Source organism: Emys orbicularis, chromosome 15 (genome assembly GCF_028017835.1).
Source record: "Emys orbicularis isolate rEmyOrb1 chromosome 15, rEmyOrb1.hap1, whole genome shotgun sequence".
Taxonomy (NCBI): Eukaryota; Metazoa; Chordata; order Testudines; family Emydidae; genus Emys; species Emys orbicularis.
Window position 1 is genome coordinate 18736310 of NC_088697.1, and position 22104 is coordinate 18758413.

At 52.9% G+C, this 22104-nt stretch overlaps 1 protein-coding gene across 1 annotated transcript; it reads left to right on the plus strand.

Moving 5' to 3' along the window:
* The first annotated feature begins 304 nt into the window (after positions 1-304).
* Positions 305-15971, plus strand: FOXRED1 (FAD dependent oxidoreductase domain containing 1). The gene is made up of 11 exons (XM_065417103.1): positions 305-440; positions 3255-3475; positions 6093-6203; positions 6985-7103; positions 8780-8874; positions 10243-10344; positions 11824-11897; positions 12992-13152; positions 13780-13909; positions 14903-15007; positions 15506-15971. The coding sequence occupies exons 1-11, from the start codon at positions 305-307 to the stop codon at positions 15758-15760; spliced, it is 1509 nt and encodes a 502-aa protein (XP_065273175.1). The 3' UTR covers positions 15761-15971.
* The last annotated feature ends 6133 nt before the right edge of the window (positions 15972-22104 follow it).

Below are 22104 nucleotides of genomic sequence, written 5' to 3' on the forward strand. Positions count from 1 at the left end.
GTCCGTTCTACGCATACAGGACGGCCTGGAGACTCAGAGTGCCCTATCCGCGCGCGCTGTTTGGAGTGGAACCAGTAGTAGCGGCACTGATTGGTCCCTTATGGTAAGAGTCCCTATTCAGTCCCTAATCGTGGGCGTGGTCCAATGGGGGAAAGGCCGACATGGAGGACGCGGATTGGAGGCTTGCCCAGGGGGTGGAGTACTGTGGTTGGAGGCCATTGGTTATCACGGTGACGGCAGTTGGGGGTGGGGCTTGTCCGCGCCTGTCTCCGGTCCGCGTGTGGGGCTGCTCTGTCTAGCCGACATGATCCGGGCTGGCTGCTTGTGCCGGGGCTTGGGGCTCCTCCGACCCCGCCCCCTTCCGGACCCCGCTGGGGGCTCCGCGCCGCCGTCCCGACGGCTCCACACTGGCCACCCACAGCGCCGGGACCTCTTCAGCGGTGAGGCGGGGTGGGGGCGTCCGAGCTCAGCTTGGGGCCCGGGAAGGACGGGGGGGGTTCGAGCTCGGCTTGGGGCGCGGGAAGGACCGGGGGGGGGGTCGAGCTCAGCTTGGGGCCCGGGAAGGAGTTGGGGGGGCTTTGCTTGGGGAGGGGGGTCCGAGCTCAGCTTGGGGCCCGGGAAGGACCGGGGGGGGGGGGTTCGAGCTCGGCTTGGGGCGCGGGAAGGACCGGGGGGGGGGTCGAGCTCAGCTTGGGGCCCGGGAAGGAGTTGGGGGGGCTTTGCTTGGGGAGGGGGGTCCGAGCTCAGCTTGGGGCCCGGGAAGGACCGGGGGGTCCGAGCTCAGCTTGGGGCCCGGGAAGGAGGTGGGGGGTTTTGCTTGGGGCGGGGGGGAGAGCCTGGTGGGGTCTGGCCTCGGCTGGGGCCCGGCGGTCCGGGATCCCCATGGCATTGGAGTGCGATGTTACATTCTGCTGCCCGGCTGTCGCAGGACGGTCCCAGCTCCCTGGTCCGGGACTGACCCCCGGCAGGGGCTGGGCATGGCCTGGGGCGTGAACTCACCTGCTCAGAGCCCTTACTGTTTTTGCCCTGTCAAGGATGGAGAGAGGGCACCAGCGGGCTGTACCCCGAGACATGCTGCACGGGGCTAGCAACTTTAACCAGCGTGCCTCAAGGCACTATATAAAGTTAGGTATTATTATTGTACATGTTTATAAAGACAGTTAGGTTGTGAAATGGGATTCATCCAGCTCTTAAAGATAAATCCCAGGGGTCAGATTCCAATCTAGTGCAAGTCCAGTGGTGGTAGTGAACTTTGATCCATGTTTTATGCGGCAATGAATATGTGATGCACAGGGGTGGTGGAAAGACACTGAATTCTATTTGCTGCGCTAAGTTACATGACATTGATCAGGGTTACAAAAGGTTAACAAGTCTGTCACATCGCAGGAGTCAGTGACTCCAGTGGCTACTGCTACCTGTGGTATCAGCTTTGGGCGTGATGCCACATGAGATAAGAAAAGAGTGACATCTCGGTCTCTGGGTTTCCATTAAACACTGGGACTGGATTGAACAACCATGTGCCGATCTAGATCGCTAACCTGCATGCCAAGAAGGGGAATCTATAGAGTGCACCCTGGAACGATGCACAAGTGACTGGCCTCTGGAGAGACTGGAATTTATTCTCTTGTTTCCATGGGTTCAGTATATGCTGTTCTGATGCACATTCAAAGTTAACCTAACCTCTGTGTGGGTCCCACACAGCAGAGAAATAAAACTACAGAGCGTAACTGCAGCAAGGTGGGTGGTGACTTGGACGTGACATGACATAAGAGAGAAGATGGTGTTGTTGTTTTTTGGGGGGTTTTTTTGGAGTTTCAGGCAAGTTCTCAAAAAACTCTTCCAAAACCAGCATCACCTTTAGCACTGTTGTCTCCCTTGTTGGCAGTCTGAGCAGAAAAGCCAAGGAATGAATGAGGAGCTGGGACTCAAGTAATTTCTTGGCCCCAGGGGGTCACTCCATGGCAAGATTGAGGCTGTATTGGTTGGGCAATGTGCTTGTACTGTTACTGCCCAGGCTGCACCTGCAGAACCTGAACAGAAAAGTTGATTTCCAGGGCTGTCAATTGAGCGGCTTTCACCTGTGCTGAATCCACTTAACAGAGAAAAAAAAGTCAATGTAAATATTTCCCCCAGCCTTCCAAAGGGAAGTGGGGAAAGCCCTTTGGTGAGCCATTGAAGACTGGACCGAGGAGTGTGTGGTATTGTATTTACAGTGTAAGCATCCTTTTTGATCAAGTCTGTCAGACTGAGAAATGAGCCTCAGAAGCAAGGAGTCCCATAACTGGGATTCCACTGGGTCTGAGAGACAGCTCTGCTCCCAGCACTATAGAGTCTAAATCTGGGTCTTTCCAGTTGCAGAGTTCCTGTGGAGTGTAGCTTTCTTGTAGGCTGGGGTGATCCCAGTCCATTAAGGGCTTTAGAGGTTAGGACCAGGACCTTAATTTCTGTCCTGGACCAAACTGGGAGCCAGTGGAATGTACAATACACGTGTGACATGTTTATATTAGAATCATAGAATATCAGGGTTGGAAAGGACCTCAGGAGGTCACCTAGTCCAACCCCCTGCTCAGAGCAGGACCAATCCCCAACTAAATCAACTTGGCCTTGGTTAATGAGATACATGGGTCAGCCTGCAGCAGTGTGTCAGTTGTATTCAGCCCTAGATTGAATGAAGTGCAGTCATCTAGCCCGCAGGTGGCGCTGTGAATGTCAGTGGCTAAATCCTCATCTGAAAGCAGGGAAGGCAGTTTCCTGCCATACAAGGAGGGAAGGAAGAATTCCTCGCCCTAGTGGCAATCTCTGTGTCCAGGAGTCTGGCGGCACCTTGAGGTTTGTAGGTGAGGTTAGAGCACTTCAGTCTTTCCCCTTCCTAGAAAGTGACTTTCGTGGGTTGAACCAGAGCCATATGCGCTTCGTCCACCTGCGGAACTCCCCCAGGTGTCCAGACGTCTTGGGGATGGCAGAGGCTGTATCAGTGGAGAAGGGAGATGTGCCGTTATCTACACCTCACTAGAGCCTGGGCCTAGGGTATCTCATGACCTTACCACAGGGTTAATGGAAAATAGAGGAGGGAAGTGTGTCTTGAGCCTTGGCTGAACTCGCCCTGCAAACGCAGTACCCCTCCGCCTAGCACCGCCCCGCTGTTCCTGCATGCCACTTGCATAGCCCTGTTTGGCCTGGTAATGGTTCCTGCTGTCTGGATTTCTCATGCTGGAACAGGGCGAGCCAGCTAACGATCCCATCTCTCCTTACAGACCTGGGGAAGGAGGTAGTGAAGTTCCGGAAGAAGTTAAAAGACAGCCTCCCGGGCAGTGATTGGAACCCCGTGGGTACCACAAAGGGTCTCCCTCCTGAGCGCGCAGATGTGGTCATCGTGGGGGGAGGGGTGATGGGCTGGTCCGTCGCCTACTGGCTGAAGGCGCTAGAGCCCCAGAGAGATGCACTCCGCGTGGTCGTGATTGAGAAGGACCCAACGGTAAGTTACCTCTGAGGAGGCTGCTACTAAATATGCAGCATCCCAGAGTCTCGTTTAGGCGAGGGTTTAGAAAGTGAGCTGAACTCCAAGTGCTGTGGCTGCTCTGCAGAGCCAACCCGCCCTGTCCCTCTCCTTGCACCAGATCTCCCTCCCCCACAAGGAAGATTTGCAGCCATAAAAGGTGAGGCCAATGGGACCAGAGGAGCTGACTGGGACTAGTCCAGAAAAGAGCCATGTAAGGGGTCGGACTCACCCCTGTGGCGCCTCCTGCTGGTTCTCCGGGGAATCAGCTCAGTCCAGCCCAGAGCGCCTTCTGCAGGCCGGTGATCCGCCTTGTCGTTCGTACTGGCCCCCGTGTCCCTCCCAGGACCCCAGTGCCCCTTGCTCTGGGTGCTGCCCCCTGGCAGTACCCCCACACGCTGGGTCTCCCCTCCCAGGGGAACCCTCGCCCACTAACCCCACCTCGCCTCAGGATAAGGCCACTGCCAGTCTCCAACTAGCCCCCACTCCCTGGGGCAGACTGCAGTATCGGCCACGCATCATCGGCAAGGTTGGGTTTGGACCTGCTGCCTTGGCCTAGCCCTGGGCTGCCCTCTGCAACCCCCAGTACCCATTGGCCTTCTCCTGGGGCTTTCCAGGCTGGAGCTCCCCAGCTCCTCAGCCTTTCCCCAGCCCTGTTCCACTCAGGTACCCTGTGTCTAGCTCCCTGCAGCCAGGCCCTTCTCTCTCTGGGTGCAGAGAGAGACTCTGTGTCTGAGCTCCTGGCTCCCTGCCTTTATAGGGACAGCTGAGTCTGTTTGGGGTGTGGCCCCAGCTGCAGCCACTTCCCCCGAATCAGCTCAGCCTTCCCTGCCCCAGCCTTCTCCCAGGGCTGTTCCAAACCCCTCAGGGCAGGAGCGGGTAACCACCCCGCTACAAGCCAGCTCAGGCACTCCCTATCCGTGGTCCCATGAAGTCACGGGACCTCCTGGTCAACTTCCTCTTGGCCCTGGCTAAACTGGCCATCTATAAAACCAGGGAGAGGAGGTTGGCCGATGGAGGCTCCTGTGACTGTGGGGCCTGTTTCCGATCCTCTGTCCGTTCACGTATCCGGGCAGAGTTCCTCTGGGCGGCGTCCACTGGCTCCCTTGATGCCTTTGAGGAGCAGTGGGCGCTGTCCGGGGTTCTCTGCTCGGTGTCCCCGTCAGGTTCCCTTCTTTTGACCCTTTAATCGCACTCCTGTCCCTGTTTTTACATTAGTTGTCCCCCGTAATCATTTGGGTTTTAGGTCCTGTGGGTCCTCCCCTTAGGCTGGGGGGAGGATCCTTTAGCAGTGGGCGGGCTTAGAGTTCCCTTCATTTAGCCCTGTGACCTCACTCCTGTTCCTGTTATTACATTAGTTGTCCCCCGTAATCAGTTGGTTTTCGGGTCCTGTAGATCTTCCCCTTAGGCTGGGGGGGGATCCTTTCGCAAAGCCCGCCCACTTCCCGGAACCCAATAAGTACAAGCCAGCTCACTGTGGGAGGAGAATCAGAGCTGCAGAGTAACGGTACTAATGCGGGGAGTCAAGGAGCAATGGCCCAAGGTGAAGGAAGGAAAAACTTAGGCTGAGCATTGTGGGGAGAGAGAGGTTCTTAGCAGCCAGGGCAGTGGAACGGACTCCCCCTGGGAGGGCTTGAGGCTGCAGAGACTGATTAGAGAAGGGGTCGGTGGGGAAGGATGTAGTGGCTGGCCCTGCAGAGAGCAGGGTTGGGCTGGGTGATCCAGTAGTGACTCTAAGACCAGCATGCAGGGGGTTACAGTGTTCCAGCCCATTTATTTTGATCATGTTCCATGGTGTTAAAATAGATCAGCACCTGTATGTTCAAGACGTTGCTTAGGCAGAGCCAGGACACACCAGTGGGTCAGTTGGTCTCTGCTCTCTCTGCATTGGAGCTTGATAAATTTAAGAATGAGATTGTATGGGGCTGCCTGTGATGACCCAGGAGGTCCTTTTCAGTCCTGTTATCTTATGATTTGTCTTTGCATCTGTGAGTTCGTCCTTGTTCCTCGCCATCGTATTTCTTTACCCATTGATGGGTTGGGATGGGACTGCTATGGGCTTTGGCCACCCATGACGGGGTAACTGCATTCCTGCTCTTTTAGGGTCTCCCTAGCCTGTAGGCTAACCCCCCGCTAGGGACAGCATGTGGAAACAGGGCTTGCTAATGCGAGATGCGGACTCAAGGTCAGTGGTTGGACTCCAGCCCAGGATGGAAGGGACCAAAAGTTGTTGCCATCTGCAAGCTGTTTGGTGGCCTCTCCGGTTCCCAAAGGGCAAGTGCCCACATCACCCTCTTGATAGTCTTAGGAGACCAACACAGGAGTGAACGGGCCATGGAAACCGATCTCCCCTCTGCCCACTAGAGGGAGTTCCCAGGGTTCCTTGGTAGGGCAGCATCAGGGGATTCTTGCGCCACTGCTACTTTTCCTGGCTCTGCTCCCCGTGAATAGGTGAGTTCAGTCTTCAGGGCTGTCGGGCCTGGGCCTTTCACTAGAGCTTGTGAAAGGGAAGAACTGAAAACTTGCTGCCTCATTTCTGTTCTGGTAACTCTGCCATCCTGACCATCCTTCCCCTGCCCCTTTGGTTTCCCTACAGTACTCGCAAGCCTCCACGGTGCTCTCTGTGGGAGGGATTCGGCAGCAGTTCTCCTTGCCAGAAAACATCCAGATGTCCCTCTACTCAGCGTTCTTCCTGCGCACGATCAACGTACGTCACACTGGCCAAGGATGGAAGGGAGGCGCTAGGGCCTTGACTCTCCAGGGGCCTCAACGCCTGCAAGCTCCGTGCTAGAGAGAGTTTGGAGTCAGGAGGCTTAGGGGAGCTACAGGCATGCTGAACCCCCTTGTCGCCATGGCTGCAGGTGGAGCGTAGTATGGTTCACTTAATTAGCTGCGTGTGTGACAATGTATTCATCGCTGCATTGATTGTACCTGCTTGTGGACCTGAGTCTGCTGCTCGCTGGTGTAAATCTGGAGTTGCTCTGGATTTACACCAGTGTCTCAGATTGCTATTTGACCCTGTGTCTCTTCTGGAAGAGAATGATCAGTCAGTGGCCTATGCTTAGTAATACCTCTTGCTTTCTGTTGTTCTTTGTATGCTGAAGCACTGAACAAACAGTACCCAGGCCACACTCTACATGGCCACGCAAAGGACCTGGGTTCGAGTCTCATCTTCGCTCCCAAGCTGACAAGTGCTGGGAAATGTGCGTGGGTGATGCTGTCAATCGCTAGGGAGACTGAGGGGGCCTATGCAGCTTGTCAGCGACCCCTCTGGCAGAGCGAAAAGCCGCACTGAGGGGCTCCAAGGGCGGTCTCTAGCAGAGGAGGACAAGTCACTCTGAGGGGGTTGCCAAACCAGAGCAGCTCCTCCATTTTATGGGGAGATAATGCAGTGATGGTCTCTTGAATGGGTCCCAGGTCTTTCTCCCTCTGCGTCTGCCTGAATCAGATCAGTGACTGGAGTGTTGACAGGTGCTCTCTGTCCCCAGGAGCATTTGGGGGTTGTGAACGAGCCGCCCATAGATATTCAGTTTAACCACTCGGGGTACCTCTTCCTGGCCTCGGAAGACAGAGCTGTGGTGTTGGAGGAGAACGTGCGCATTCAGAGGTACAGCCCCTCGGCGGGTGAAACAGTGGGAGCTGGGAAGCGAGGCCGTGGATGTAGCGGCTGATATTGGCCAGCCGACCTTGTAGCAAACAGCCCACGCAGTTACCCTTGGAGCAGAGCCAGGCTTGGGCTCCTGGGGCAGAGGACAGCTAGGGCTACTGCCTTTATTGCCACACCAGTTCAGAAGTATTGAACTCCCTTCAGCTCTGCAGAGGTGAAGCCTCCAGCATCTGCATGCAGGGGCAGCTGCCATCACTCTGTCCCTTGCTGTTCTAGTTTGGGGTTTTCCCATGTTCTGTGAGACCTCTGCCCCCCCTCACCCAGCTTTGCTACTGCACCCCAACCCTGGCCTGCCCACCCCTCCCTGCTAACCTCAGCCTTGGGCCTCTCCTGAGATGGTGGTGCTTCCCTAAAGGCCAGGATGAGAGGCCACTAAATTATTCCTTTTCCCATGTGTTCAAAGCCGCTAGAGCCCAGATCTTTAGATGGGAGGGGCTTGTGCATTAGCCCCTTGCCCTACCTGAGCTCCCCTCCTGCCCGCACTCCCCACCAGCCCTCCCGCAGAGTGAGATTTGACTAGAGGTGCTGGACCCTTGGCACTGAGCAGCCCTGGGTCGCACAAGGTCCCACTGGCATACGCTCCCTGGCAATGAACCGAGATGGTCACAAGTCCTGTGTGAACAGGTGGGTCTTGCCTGGCCCTTTGAAGGTAGCTGGATTTGGCCATTTCCAGTGGTAACCAAGGGGAGCAGTGAGGGCAGAAAACCTAACTTGTTTCAAGACTGAGCCTGATACGTTTATGGCGGGGGTGGTACGATGAGACTGCCTACAGTGGCACGTAGCCGATCTGCGACTGCTAGCGGCAAATATCTCCAATGGCTGGTGATGGGACACTAGATTGTGGGGAGAGGGGGCCTCTAAGTTACTGCAGCAAATTCTTTCCCAGGTGTCTGGCTGGTGAGTCTTGCCCACATGCTCAGGGTCTGACTGATCGCTATATTTGGGGTCAGGAAGGAATTTTCCCCTGAGTCAAATTGACAGAGACCCTGGGAGTTTTTCTCCTTCCTTTGCAGCATGGGGCACGAGTCATTTGCTGGTTTAAACTAGTGTAAATGGTGGATTTTCTGTAACTGGGAGGCTTTAAGCCATTATTTGAGGACTTCAGTAACTCAGCCAGAGGTGAGGGGTCTATTACAGGAGTGGGTGGATGAGGTTCTGTGGCCTGCAATGTGTAGGAGGTCAGACTAGATGATCACGATGGTCCCTTCTGGCCTTAAAGTCTGAGGCTATGGATAGCGATTTCTGTAGCCAGGGGCCTTCTACTGAGAATGCCCCAGTGTGAAGGTCACAGGGGCTGGGGTCTCCAGCTGAAGAGGAGCAGGAAGAGAGATGGGCTTGAGCCAGCTGAGACCTAGCACACGAAGGGCTTTAGGGATGAGGAGCCTTGTACCATTAGCATGGGGAGGAGATCTGGAGAGAGAGAAGCAGAACTGCTAGGTGGGGCAGGGTGAGGAAACTTTCAAGTCACAGAAAACATCCTGGGTTTCCTTTTTTTTTTTTTTTCCCCCTAGTGGTTATGCTCCATTCTCTCCAGATCTTCTCCCACGTGTTTCCTAACAATAGGTGTATCAGGACTAAAACCAGCATGTTCTGATGTATATTTAATGGCTTTTCAGGACCGAAGGAGCTGAGGTCTCCCTTCTGTCACCAGCACAACTGAAGAAGAAGTATCCCTGGATAAATACCGATGGTGTGGCTGTGGCATCCTACGGTATCTAAATGCTAGACCCCTGCCCACCCCATGGGAAAATGTAACTCCCTTTGCACTTCAGTCTCTCTAAATATTAGAGAAGTAAAATGAAAAAGAAAATGTAATGGATGTCTCTGAAACTACAGAAGGAACTGAAAAGACCAGGTTTCATTACAAAGGCCAATCCTGCTCTTAGATATTAAGTGCAAAACCACACTTAAATGCCATGTTAGGGCTGAAAAATCAAAGTCCAAAGTAAGAAAGTGCCAAAAATTAAGGTTTCTGATAAATATTTAACCCAGCTTGTTACGTCTTGTCTGTTTCATGGCACACCTCTAATAATAAAACCAACAGTACAACAGGGCTTTCATTTAACAAGGCAGATGGGAATACCATTAAGAATGTATGTACAATATGGCCATGTAAATGTAACTTTTGGGTGCTTGATTTCTCAATTGTACATTAATATTAGTTTTTTGTATTTAATTTCCCTGTTTTTTCCTCAGGGAAATAGAGGGGAGAAACTCAGCAATACTTTTTCTGACCTATCTGCAGAGAACACACTTAACTGAAGGCATCACCGCATCAGACTGGGGAGGGGAAATAGAATTCAAATGCATTTGCCTAGAGATGCTGACGTTACACGTTCACGTCTCTAAAATTATCATACTGACTTCCTTCAAATTTGAATTGTTTTCCCTTCCCCATTGAGGTCTATAAATCAAGCCAAGTTTAAAATTTCTAGCTTCACCCACTTGAGTTATCTGAGCATAAAATCCTCAGTTGGAATGTGTGGGGAAAGTGTTTTATCTTCCTGGCTGCTTGACTTGGAAATAACAGGACTGATCTCATTCAAACACTCCAAACAAATTCATCTTTTGGATGAGATCAAAAATGGAACCATTCAGACCAATGAGAATTTGTTTGACAAGACTGAAAAACAAAAATGGAGGTAGAATGGAAGTTGGAATTCACCCTTCATTAAAGTGCTCGTTGCTGGGAACTGGTGTAACTTTTATGTAACTATACATTAAATACTTGTCTGTTGCTGAATGATACCTATATATTAAAGAAAAAAATTGATACCTTAAGCAGCAACAAACCCTAGTTGGCCTAGCTACCTCACCTCCTCTATAAAATAGGGATAATAATACATACCTGTCTGCATAGTGCATCTGCTAAACGCACAGGTATTTATGCACACACTTACCTTTGTGCTTGTGACTAATTCTGTTGACTTCAGTGAAACCTTTCATGCATAGTGTTAAGCGGGAGCACAAGTATCTGTAGGATTGGGGCTGTACTTTGCAGGCATCCTACATTTAGGGAGGTTGAATGGTTGCTTCGTTCATGCCTGCTCTTCCATGTGTCCATTTCTTCTTTCTTTAGGCCTAGAAAATGAGGGTTGGTTTGATCCTTGGTCCCTCCTCAATGCCTTCAGGAGAAAAGCAATGTCCATGGGCGTCTGTCAGTGCTTCGGAGAAGTGATGTGTAAGTGAGCCCCTCTCACTGTTCGAGGCTGAAGTAGTATTGACTCCCCCTGTAGGGTTGTCACAGTACCATGTGCTGAGATCCTCTAAGCTAAGCAGCATTGGATCTGGTTATTACTTGGAAGGGAGCCCTCAAAGGAGCATGTAGGATTTCAAGTAGTAGCATTAGGGATTTGGTACTGATCTAGCAGGGACTTAGGGGTTGCTCAGCTGTTGTTGTGCTGCTATCTTTAAAGTAAGATGGGAAAATTAATACAGCTGATAAAATGAAATAAATAGCTGCCAAAACCACTTAAGATCTTGTGAATTGGAAACATAAATGTGTAGGTGTCGTTCTGGAAATGTATTTTAGAAACAATTGAAAATTAATATCATTTGTTGGCCCAGATTGGAGTCCAGGATTCTGTTTCCCCTGCCACCGCTTAGTGGGGATGTCACAGACTCGAAAGCAGTGCGTGGAATGTAACTCTGTGCCCTGCTTTGGAAACCAGGGATTCCATCAGCTGTCGCGGGAGAAACAGAGCTCTGAGCTCAGGGCTTGGAACCAAAGCTTTTTACCTGCCAAACATTTAATTAAAAAATAAACAGACAAACCTGCCAAACTTTTTCTAGTCGCTTTCCTCATCTGCTCTTTTCAAATTATAGTAGATGAAGCATTGGAGAGTATCTCCTGTAAGGAACAATGCAGGCCTGTTCTCAGAGACTCACCTAAATGGTACCACACGGGACAGTCCATTTCTGATGTCTGCAATTCGAGGTTAAATTCCATGGCTGTCTATCTGAAGTACTGTGGAATGGGTAAATGAGCAGATGGGGATTAATGGAATAAGGACATAAAGTCTATTCCTAGCTCTGCCACAATATCAGTAAGTGACTTTGGGCAAGTCACTTAATCTCTGTGTCTTTATTTCTCCATCTGTAACATGAGGCTAAGGACAGTTACCTATCTTTGTAAAGCGTTTTGAGATCTATGGCTGACCAGCACTGTATGAGAGCTAAGTATATTTACTGCACACAGCATCTAGCATACAATATCTCTGATGTATCCTTGGCCTTGGGTGGTTTAGCACACGTTAAATTTCTCAATAATCTGACTATTGATTCCCCTCCCCCCCCTTTTTCCTGTGACTCACTCGTGAGCTGTGTGCCTGCCCATTACTGATCACTGTACGTTACGGATCAGTGAGCGAACACCATGACAGAGCAGGGATCATTAAATGTATTGAAAACAAATGAACAGCTGTTAGAGATTTTAGTTTGAATGGCTTATTGGAATTGTGTGCTAGCGAAGGGACTGTAGGCTATTCTCTAGCAGTGATGGGTAATTCTGCACTGCGGAGAGCTAGTCTTTGTGTATTACTTACAAGCTGTGCAGACTACCCAGTTGTGCCTGCTGCAGCAGGCCCAGATCCTCAGAGGTATTTGAAGGGAGTGAGCAAATTGCTGTTTGCTGCATGTTTTTTCTGTTTCTCTTTCCCAGCCTTTTCCATCTCTTCCCGAGAAATAATGACGCCTGAGGGGGAGCTGACCTTCTCCCGCATTAACTATGTCCGCGTAAGTAATCCCCCAGCGGTCTGGTCCCACTGGTAGTGTCGTAGCTCAAACAGGAGAGATCTGTGCTGGGTCCTGGGCTTGACCCTGCTGATCGCCTGTGTGGAAGAAAAATATCAGTTCATGTAATTAATGATGATATCCTAAGACATATGCACTAGGGGGCTGAGTTGGGGTCATACAGGTAACCCTGACCAGGGGATATTTTAACAGTGAGGGTAATTGGCTATTAGAACAGCTCCTTGAGGGACGTGGTGGGTTCACCATTACTTGGAGTTTTTCAGATTGAGACTGGCTGTCTTCCAAAAAGCTCCACTGTAGCTCAGCTGCAAGTCACTTAGGGCCCGGTGCAGAAGTCACTGGGCGGAATCTCCTGGCCTGTGCTACACTGGAGGTCAGACTGGATAATAGCTGGTCCTTCTGGTCTTGAAATCCGAACACACCCCATAACTGAAAAGCTTTCTTCTCCTTTGTGTGGGGCCATGTGTCCGTGGGAGCCAGGGTATCAACACAGCAATACCTCCTAGTCCAAGAACCTAGGCAGTGGGTCTCCACAGGAGGTGAGACTCCAGGTTCTACTCCCACCTCTGCCATGGACTCATTGTGTGATGCTCCCTCTTTGCTTCATTTTCTCCCCACTCTCCCCCTCCCCATGAGGTAAATCACTAATATTATCTCACTTTAACAGATGGGGAAAGTGAGGCACAGAGTGATGATGGGACTCACCCAAGACCACATTCTGAGTCCGTGGCAGAGCCAGGAAGAGAACTGGGTTCTCTTGCTGCCCAGCCTCATGCTATAACCACAAGACCATCTTTATCTCTCCTCACCGCTTCCTGCTCTCTAGCACCCTATGCACAGCCACTCCTGCCCTCCCCCTTCTCTTGCTCTGCCCCATGAAGCGGTGGCTCCCCAACATCTGTTTCCAGTGCAGGGTAATTCAGGGGGGCAGTTCCCCTCTTTATTCCATGGCACCCCTTCTAGTGTAGCCCTGTTGCTCTGCCTGCAGGCTGCCTGGAAAGCCTTCATGGGGCATCTGGCTCCCAGGGCTCTTTGGGGTCTATTAAGCTCACTGCTCTCCCTCTTGTGCCTTCCAGGTCCAAATGCCCAACAGTTTGGAGTACCAGCCAGTGGAGTGCTCCCTGGTGGTCAATGCAGCTGGTCCCTGGTCACAGAAGCTGGCCGAGATGGCCGGCATTGGGATCGGGCCACCCAACACCCAAGAAGGGATCAAGCTACCAGTGGAGCCCAGGAAAAGGTGCGGGTTAAATAACATGGCGTTGGCCAGTTGTAGAACTAGCACAGAGCGGGAGAGGTGACACAGGATCCGGGGCGGGCGGGGGGCTCCGCAGGCTGAAGCCCTGGGAGGTCGGGCTCTGTGAGGCATGGGCATTGATTTGCACGTTCAGGTTTGATTCCTTTTCCGGGGGCTTCCATGTCTCCAGGAAGGGGGTGGGCTGGGGAAGAGCGTAGCTGGTTGGGCCAAGTGAAGCTTCAGCACTACAGTGTCTAGATTAAGCTGTGAAACGAGGTGCGTTCCCGCAGGGCGACTGCGCTGTGCTAGGGAATGTAGGTCGGCGAGAAATACCCTGCGCTCGGTTCTGTCGCTCTGGGAAGGTGGAAGAGCAGGAGCCTTGGAAATTGGGAAGGACTGGGAGGCTGGATTCTGACTGCCTGGCTTGGGCAAGCGCTGGCATAGTGCCCGGTGCTGTCCAGGAGGCTGATAAAAAGGCAGCCCCTGCCCCAAATTGCTCGCACCCTCCAGAAACTTCTTCCCTGTGTCTGCTCTGGCTGCCAGGGCTCTGGCTGAACCCCGGGAAGGGGCGGGGGGGTGGGGTTGGTGTTCAGTCCCTTAGCCAACTGACCCCGCCCCCGCTACCCCCAGGTATATCTTTGTGTGGCACTGTCCCGATGGGCCTGGCCTGGACTGTCCCATGCTGGTTGACACCACGGGGGCTTATTTCCGCCGGGAAGGCGTTGGAGGCAATTACTTGGGAGGCCTCAGCCCGGCAGAGGTGAGTCAGTCGGGGTCTCGAGGCAGTCGTAACCAGCGAATCATCTCATAAAGGGGGAAGTGGGGAGGGCTCAGCGGGGGAGCGATAGCCCCGTAATTGGGGGAGGGGGGGGGGGGAGGGGAGTGATGACCCTATAGATAGGGGGTGAACTGGATTTGGTCACTTTAGACTGCGCCGACAGTCAGGATATGCCGTGATGCACTGTGCCCCTCCCCCAACCCCCCACGTCTCACCCACAGCAGCGGGCAACTCACACCATCAGGCAACCTGGGTTCAGTTAAATGGGAACCAACCGAGGGGGAGAGTTTTTATTGCTCACCAGCGCCCTCTCTGGCTGATTGGAGTAGTGTTGATGAACTGCAGGGAGCACTCTGTCCTAGGAGGGAAAGGCTGCAGTGTAGGACTCGGGAGGGGGACGGTGTAATGGAAACGGCTTTTGGCAGATCCGAGTCTCCCCCCCCACTGACTGAGCTGCTCTGCTCCTACGCTGTCAGACACGGCCCTTGAGCACATGTAATCGGTCTCTTTAGAGTGGGGGAATTTTTCATGGGGCTTGGCAGCATCTCTCCAGTGTCGGGAGCAGATGCATCCACCCCATCTTTACAGAATCCCAATCTCACATGGGTACCATTACTCCCTCCCCCCCCCCATTCCCGCCCCGGCTCCTTGGGAGCTCTCAGCCCTGGAGCTTCACAGGAGCAGAATGGAACCAGCCCTGCCCCCACCAGCGTCCCCGGACGGTGACCTGCTCCCCTAGACTGGGCTCTGTAAGCCCACAGCCAGCACTTGTGCTGTTGCAGCACCAAAGCCCGGCTCCATCACGCTGCCATGCAAAACAGTGCTACTGTCTGAGCTGCCCCCCGAATGCCTGCTCTCGAACAGCCTCTCCCAGCTCAGGCTGCTAACAGGTAGCTCCCTGCTGAGCTCTGGCACTAGGGTTGTGGGTCGCTGTCTGTTTGGGGTACAAAGCCTCACTCTGGTCCCACCCCCCAGGAGGAAGAGCCAGACATCCAAGACCTGGAAGTCGATCACAATTTCTTCCAGGAGAAGATCTGGCCCTATCTGGCCCATCGGGTGCCAGTGTTTGAGTCCCTGAAGGTAACGGGCCTGCGCATCCCTGTGCTTGTTCACCTTGAGAAAAGAGGATGAGGACGTGAACGTCTCTCCCTCCCTTTCCCCGTCCTGGCTCAGAGAACCCTGGGGAAGGGGAAGGTTTGCTGATGTGATCTGATGAGTAGCATGGCAGTGCAGGAGCGCCCAAGCTGGCAGAGCTACAGCAGCTCGTATCCCTGCGGCGGTATCAGGACGGGTGGCTGGTAGGGATGATAGGCCAGGTGAGAGGAGAGTGGGGAGCTGCTTTAAAGTGACATCCCTGGGGATGGGAGGCCTCTGTCCTCACGCAAGCTTCCCCCTCACGCAGCCCTCCCCATGAGACACTCCTCAGGCGTGAGAGGTGAGTTTGGTTGGTCTGTTCATTCCTGGGCCTCCCTGCTGGGGCTGCCAACACAGGGAGTCAGTGCCAGGTGAGGGGGGTTTCCTGGTGGATAGGTCAGCCCCACTGGCCTGCAGGACCCTGAATGTGTGTTCTTTGGGCAGGTGAAGAGTGCCTGGGCTGGCTACTACGACTACAACACGTTTGACCAGAACGCCGTGCTGGGCCCGCACCCGCTGGTGGAGAACATGCTCTTCATCACAGGGTTCAGCGGGCACGGGTTGCAGCAGTCGCCAGCGGCGGGCAAGGTTGTGGCCGAGCTCATTCTGGAAGGCAAGTTCAGCACCATCCACATGGAGAAGTTCTCTTTCAACAGGTTCGTCTCTGGGAAGCAGGTCCTCGAGAGGAACATTGTCTGAGAGCTTGGAACTAACCACCCAGCAGGTGGGTCCCACCTCCTCTCCTCCCCAGATCTGTAACACTCTGTCCGCTCCCATGAGCATCTCGGAGCTCTGCAGCCTGACCGCCAGCTTGTTAGTTCAGGATCCTGATGTGGAAACTGAGGTACGGAGAGAAGTGACTAGCCATGGGCCATGCCGTCTGTTGGTGTCTGAGCTGGGAATAGAATCCAGGCCCCTGCTCTACTCACTAGGCAACGCTGCCTGTTGGTTTTGACTCCTGAATCCCTCTCTCCCCTCCTCCCAGCTGTTGACCCAATCACACCATTAGCTGCCCCTGCTCGGTGATGGAGGTTGCAGCACAGGGCTGGCAGCAGCCTGTACTCAGACACATCTATGTGCCCTTTCTACCTGCCTGGTGTCCCGGACGTCTCTCGAGGTCTCTGGTGCTGGCTCATCCGCCCCAGGGATTGACAGCTTCTGTGTATCCCACAAACCATATACAGATCTCAGATAATTGCTGTGTCCAGCTACTGCTAATATGGGCCAGATTCAGCCTGCTGATATGAGGTGAAAGGCCCCATATCCCACTTCACCCCTCGGAGCCATTCGCTCCCTGTTCCCGTAGCAGAAACAGTCTCTCTCTCCATCAGAGCCTGTGATACATCCGCCTGTCCCCTGTGTCTAACCTCTCCAAGCTCCAAAAGGCACCAGCTCTTTTCTAGGCTGTGCTCATCCTGGGAACAGGAATTAACCGATTGGTTCCACAGCCTATTGTCTTCCAACTCCTGCATGTAGGGTGAAGTCCTTAACAGCTGGGAGACTAAGAACATCCGTGTTAGAGGCTGTTCATATGGACCCATGGATCTTAGAGTGCTTTATCTTAATCCCATCCTCCTGTTTCTTCAAGGCCTCATTTTTCTGGTCAAATTCCAATTTGGCTAATCATTCTGCCTACCTCTATAGCCCTTCCAGTGTCCCATGTCTTCACTTCCCATCCCAAACTGTTGTATGCTGGTATATAGATGTCACGTTCCACCCCAGAGGGGCTGCATTCCAGCATTACTTAAAATGGTCCCTGTGTGTAGAATTTTAATCCCCTCCCCCCCAATGGGGTTGCAAAATGCTTTAGTACCCTTTGGACTGAAGGCAATATAGGAATGGAAGTTCATTGGCACTGCTGGTCTTGGAGGAGGAGGAAAACAAACATCCTGCCACAGCATGTGTTTTTACAGCCAGTGTCTTGTTATTGTCTGTAGCGATCCTCCCCTGAATGCCCTTGGGAGCAGGCCATAGCAGTACCCAGACACGCAGAGCATTAAATTCCCAAAATGTTCTGAGATGCTTGATTGTAAGGTGCCAAGAGGAGGAAAAACTCATGAATCCCTGCAAGGAGCTGGATGGCTAATTGCGGATTCATCCTGTTGTACATGGAGCACTGGCCAAGGCAGGAGGATCATGCTGTTCCTCAGCCAGAGACTGATTGGATTACTCCTGGGGGAATTCTGCACCACTGGGCATGCACAGAATTTGTGTCTCCCACAGATTTCTTTGCTTCCCCGCAGAAAAATGACTTTCTTTCAGGGAAGCCACAAGAGCAGTCAAATGACCCTCCCCAGCAGTATGTTTTGGGTGCCCAGGGCAGCCGGCAGAGAGGTAAATCACTATGGGGCAGCGGGTGGGACTGGGGAAGACCTGGCTGGTGGCTCATACCCTGGGCTGGGCTCAGCTGCTAGGCTGGGGAGGATGGGACTTCCTCTTCCCCTGCACAGCATCTGGTGCTGTGTCAGACCCTCCCCCAGCTGTAGGAAACTGCAAACTGTTCCCCCACCCCCTGCACTTCCTTCACCTATCGCTCCTCAGCTGCAGGGGGAGGATCGCTGTACAGGGAGCTGCTCCCCCATCCGCCCAACCCCGTGCATCCAGACCCCTTCATACCCAGACCCTCTGGCCGAGCCTCACCCACCCCCCGCACTCAGAACCCCCCTGACGAGCCCCACTCCCCCTGCACCTGAACCGCCCCAGATCCCCACCCTACTGAGCCCCACAACCTGCACCTGGATCTCCACCCCACTAAGTCCCACTCCCCCAGCATCTGGACCACCCCACTGAGCTCCCCACACCCAGACCACCACCCCCACTGAGCCCCAATCACCTTCACCTGGACCCCCCTACAGAGTCCTGTTACGGTTGCACCCAGAACCCCCCAACAAGCTCCTGTGCATCCAGACCCGCTCCCTCCCCTGGCACCCAGATCTCCACTGAGCTGCCCGCACCCAGAGTGCCCCACACAAAACCCTCTCAACCCACACCTAGATCCCCCCCCTACCCTAAGCCCTTCCACACTTGGATCCTGCCTTGCTGAACCTGCCTGCCCACACCTGGCACGGAAGGGTAGGTCCCTGGAGTTTCTGGGGCAGGCCAGGGTTGGGTGCAGCCTCACCACTGAGTCTGTGTCCCGGGGGGAGCTGCACAGTGATCTCCCACCTCTGTGCAGCCAGTGGCCCGTGCTCCCCAATGCCATGCTGGAGCCACCACATTTATTTGACAAATAAAATTTGCCAAATTTTGCAGAACTTTAAAATACCGTGTGCAGAATTTTTAACTTTTTGGCACAGAATTTTTAATTTTTGGGGGCGCAGAATGCCTGTATGAGTAACCTGTTGATGTTGCTAAAACCTCACTCACTTTCCTGAAGTGCCGACTCCATTTCAGCGGAACAGAATTGAAGTCGGGGGTCTGCACGGCCCGGAGAAGGAAGGTCAAAGCTATTCCAGAGGTGACAGATCACAGATGGGTGAAACACACACTGCTGGTCTCCCGGGACTGGCACAGCATGGCCTGGACGCTTGGGCTGTCTAACAGCTGAGCTGCTGCCAAACCCTGCCTGGTTTGAGATGGGCGTTCCCTGGGAAGTGGCCATTGCTGGCAGTGGTCACCACTGCCTTGGGCTGGGAACCAGCAGGGCCAGGCTGCTGCTATCTAGAACTCTACCCCCGCTTTGAGCCCCCCCTTGCTCTGCAGGGAGCTGGGCGAAGAGGAGTGTGATGCCTGGGGGCCACAGTGGGTGAGTGGGGCAGGGGAAGGAGGAGTTTAGAATGGGAAATAGCTCCCAGCTGCCGTCCCATCCCAAGAGTGCTGCGATCCTCTAGGAGGGGAGTGGGGGCAGATGACCCAGGAGGGCTGTGCCCCCCACCTACCTCACTGCAAGCCTGCGCTGCCTCTGTGCAGCTCCAATTGCACAGCAGAGATTTGTGTCAGAGCCTCATTTGTGATTTGTACTGAAATAAAGTGATTATGCAGCATGGGGCTGTGGCGGTGGCAGGACGTGTGTGTGGTTAAGGATGGCACGCTCACCCCATTCAGGGCTGCATTGCATTTGCTGACAGTTGCATTTCATCCAAAGTCACAGGAAAAACTCCCATCGGTTTCAGTGAGCTGTGGAGCAGGGCCTGGCTGAGCACGTGGGCCAGCCCCTGCCATGTGCTACGGGCAAACTGCATTGGGAGAAAGTAAGGAACCCTGAGCGGAGCAGGGCTGTATGGGGGACCTGGGCTTTCATTTGCATCCCATCTGGGCTGCTTACCAGACAGCTGTGAGGGGATTCAGCTGTTTTAAGGCTCTGCAGTCTTTGAGGGATGCTTTAGGGCACTGTGACTAGGTGGCCCACTCCACAGCCCCCAGATCAGAGCTGCCCCGAGCTGCCTTCTAAACACACCCAGTTCCAGAACTCCAGCTGGGTGGTGATCTATGCCCCCCGTTTCCATCTTCAGAAGCATGTGGTAGATGTGTGGTATGTGCTACACAGAGGCTTTGCAGAGGATTCTTACCCATTGCTCTTCCTTTAATAGCACAAGAAATAGATCTATACAAAAATAACTCCACACCCTTCCCTGCCTCGCTTTCCTCACCACTCTAGCACATGCTTTGGGTTGGGGTCCTCCTGCTGCAGCATGTGGCCTGTCTTCAGAACCATGGAGACTTCTCTCCCTAGCCCACTTTCTCGGATATCAGCTGGTCCAGCCACTTCCTCTTTCCTACGCAGCACTTCCTCTTGTGGCTCACTCAGAGAGTCTCTCTAGTTTAATACATCCCACCACCAGCATCTGGTTCCATCGTCTACTGCGGGTAATTTTCTGTTCTCCCCAGGCCCCTGTAGACAAGCTGGGGGGGAAGTGGCTGCCTCCAGCTCCATTTGGCTGCCTTAGCATTATCTTTTGAGCAGTTTGAGTAGTCATGAAATTGAAGTACTGCCCCTTGTCCTTAGTCTGCTGGGTCCTGGCAGCTACCTGTGCTGGGTCCTGGCAGCTGTGGTGGCTACACCGCAATAAGCTTGCTTACTTGATTCCCAGGAATCTTAAATGCTTCACTAAAAGCCAGCGATTGTCTACAGTACTATAGCACCTGGAGCTCCCAGCTGTAGCCCTGGGCACCACACACGCACACAAAAATCCCTGCCCCAAAGAGCTTCCACTCTAAAACTTGTCACCATCAACCACTTAATGCATTAATGGGAAGGAACAGAGAAGATGGAAATAAACCAGAAGAGGTAACACAGCTGATGCCTTCAGCCATGGGTCAGCTGCCATAAAAACCAGTCACTTATCTGTCTAAAATGGTCCAAGTGGTAATGCTCAGCAGAAGTAAATATATATATTCAGTAAAGACAGCGAGTGGGGACCAACAGCACAGGCAGCCTGAACCTCCCCCACAACCGAAGCAAAACCTACAGCCAATGTAAATGAAAGAGCAAATTAAAAATGTGATGAAAGCTAATGCTAGTTATCGAATACACAGGTTAAGGAAAGAGTGTCGGGTCAGCTGGGTGTAATGCTTAAATTAGCCACAAGTACAAAGTTTGGTTTAAAAGTCATAAAATACATCTAGTACATAATGTGTAATATCCCAAATTTAGGTAAATAAATTTAACAGTACAGTTTAGATATTAGCATCCAATATTTGGGTACCTCACTCCTAAAAGGTTATACTAAGAGTAGCTTGTGGAAAGCAAGTATAGCGATGAGTGTAGCTTGTCCCTCAGTAACTGAGAATTTAGGATGGGTTGCCCCTCAGTAACATCTCTCCCTAGTCCACTTTCTCCGATATCGGCTCGTCCATCCACTTCTCTTGTGGCTCAGTCGGAGAGTCTCTCTTGTTTAATAGTCCCACCCCCAGCATCTGGTTCCACGTTCGCCTTGTGCACCACGATGGGCTTAGGACATCAAGATCAGCTTTGCCCCATGCTTTAGCTCTTGTAAGACTCCACATAGTGCTTCTAGGGATCTCTTGAATACCCCAGGAGACCATAGCCAAGGGATAGTGAAATTATGCCTGGGTTGGACACGCCACAAAACAGGGCGTACAGGTCCCAAGGACGGTGGCAATGAGTATCCAGCATTTCATGCTCAGTACAAAGATGGGCAAAAGGCAACATCCATGTCTAGCATCCCTCACTTTAGCCTCCCAAGCTGCTGTCTGCCAAAGGGGGCAGCAACGCTTAAACAGGGAGTTCAATACCAATTCCCAGCCGGGCTGGCTGGGGCATTCGGCACACCAGCAAGTTATTAACGTGCCCTTTTAAAAAAAAAAAAAAAAAAAAAAATTTCTTTGGCTCCCTGAAAGCCTGCAGTGCTTTTGGCTTCTTTGGAACCAGCCCACAATGCAGCAGTCGGGGGCGTTTCCCAGGCCAGAGGAGTCGGTGGCTGCACGAATTGTTTTGCTGAGAGGTAAGTTTAAAATTTACCCTTGGGCTAAATGTCTGCAACAACCCGCATAAAGAAAGCACTGGGCAGTAACCAGGGAAGGGGACCTTGTGTGGAAGGCACTGGAATGTAGTGCAAGATGTGGGTTCAGTTCCCAGCTCTGCCTCCTTCAGTGATCTGAGCAAGTCAATTATGGCCAGATTTTTAAGGGATCCAGCAGCTCCCATTGGAAATCTGCCTAGTAAGCTCAGTTTCTCAGTTCACTTGTGTGTAAAACAGGGGTGGTGAAGCATCTACCTCCCCGAATGCTGTAGGGTGAATTCACCCTAAGGCACTCAGACAAACCGATCCACTCCATGGCTTCTGGCCTGGGAGCAGCATAGAAAGCACAAGCACCAAAGGACAGTTCGCTGAACAGGCTCAAGGGGCTGAACGAAAAGGTGCAGCATGAGAAAGTTTCCTGAGCTAATAAGAGAGGCAGTGCCAAAACCCCACCATGGCTTTCCCTGGACTCAGAAGGCCAGGGCTCCTAGCTGTCAGTCAAGGGATTAGAACAGACCCCAGAGCCTCTCTTCATAAAGCCCAAATGGGATGTGAATGGGCTCTTGTGCTGCCTGGGGTTCTCCCGCTGTGGCACAGAAGAGACTGGCCCGTTGTCAAGAT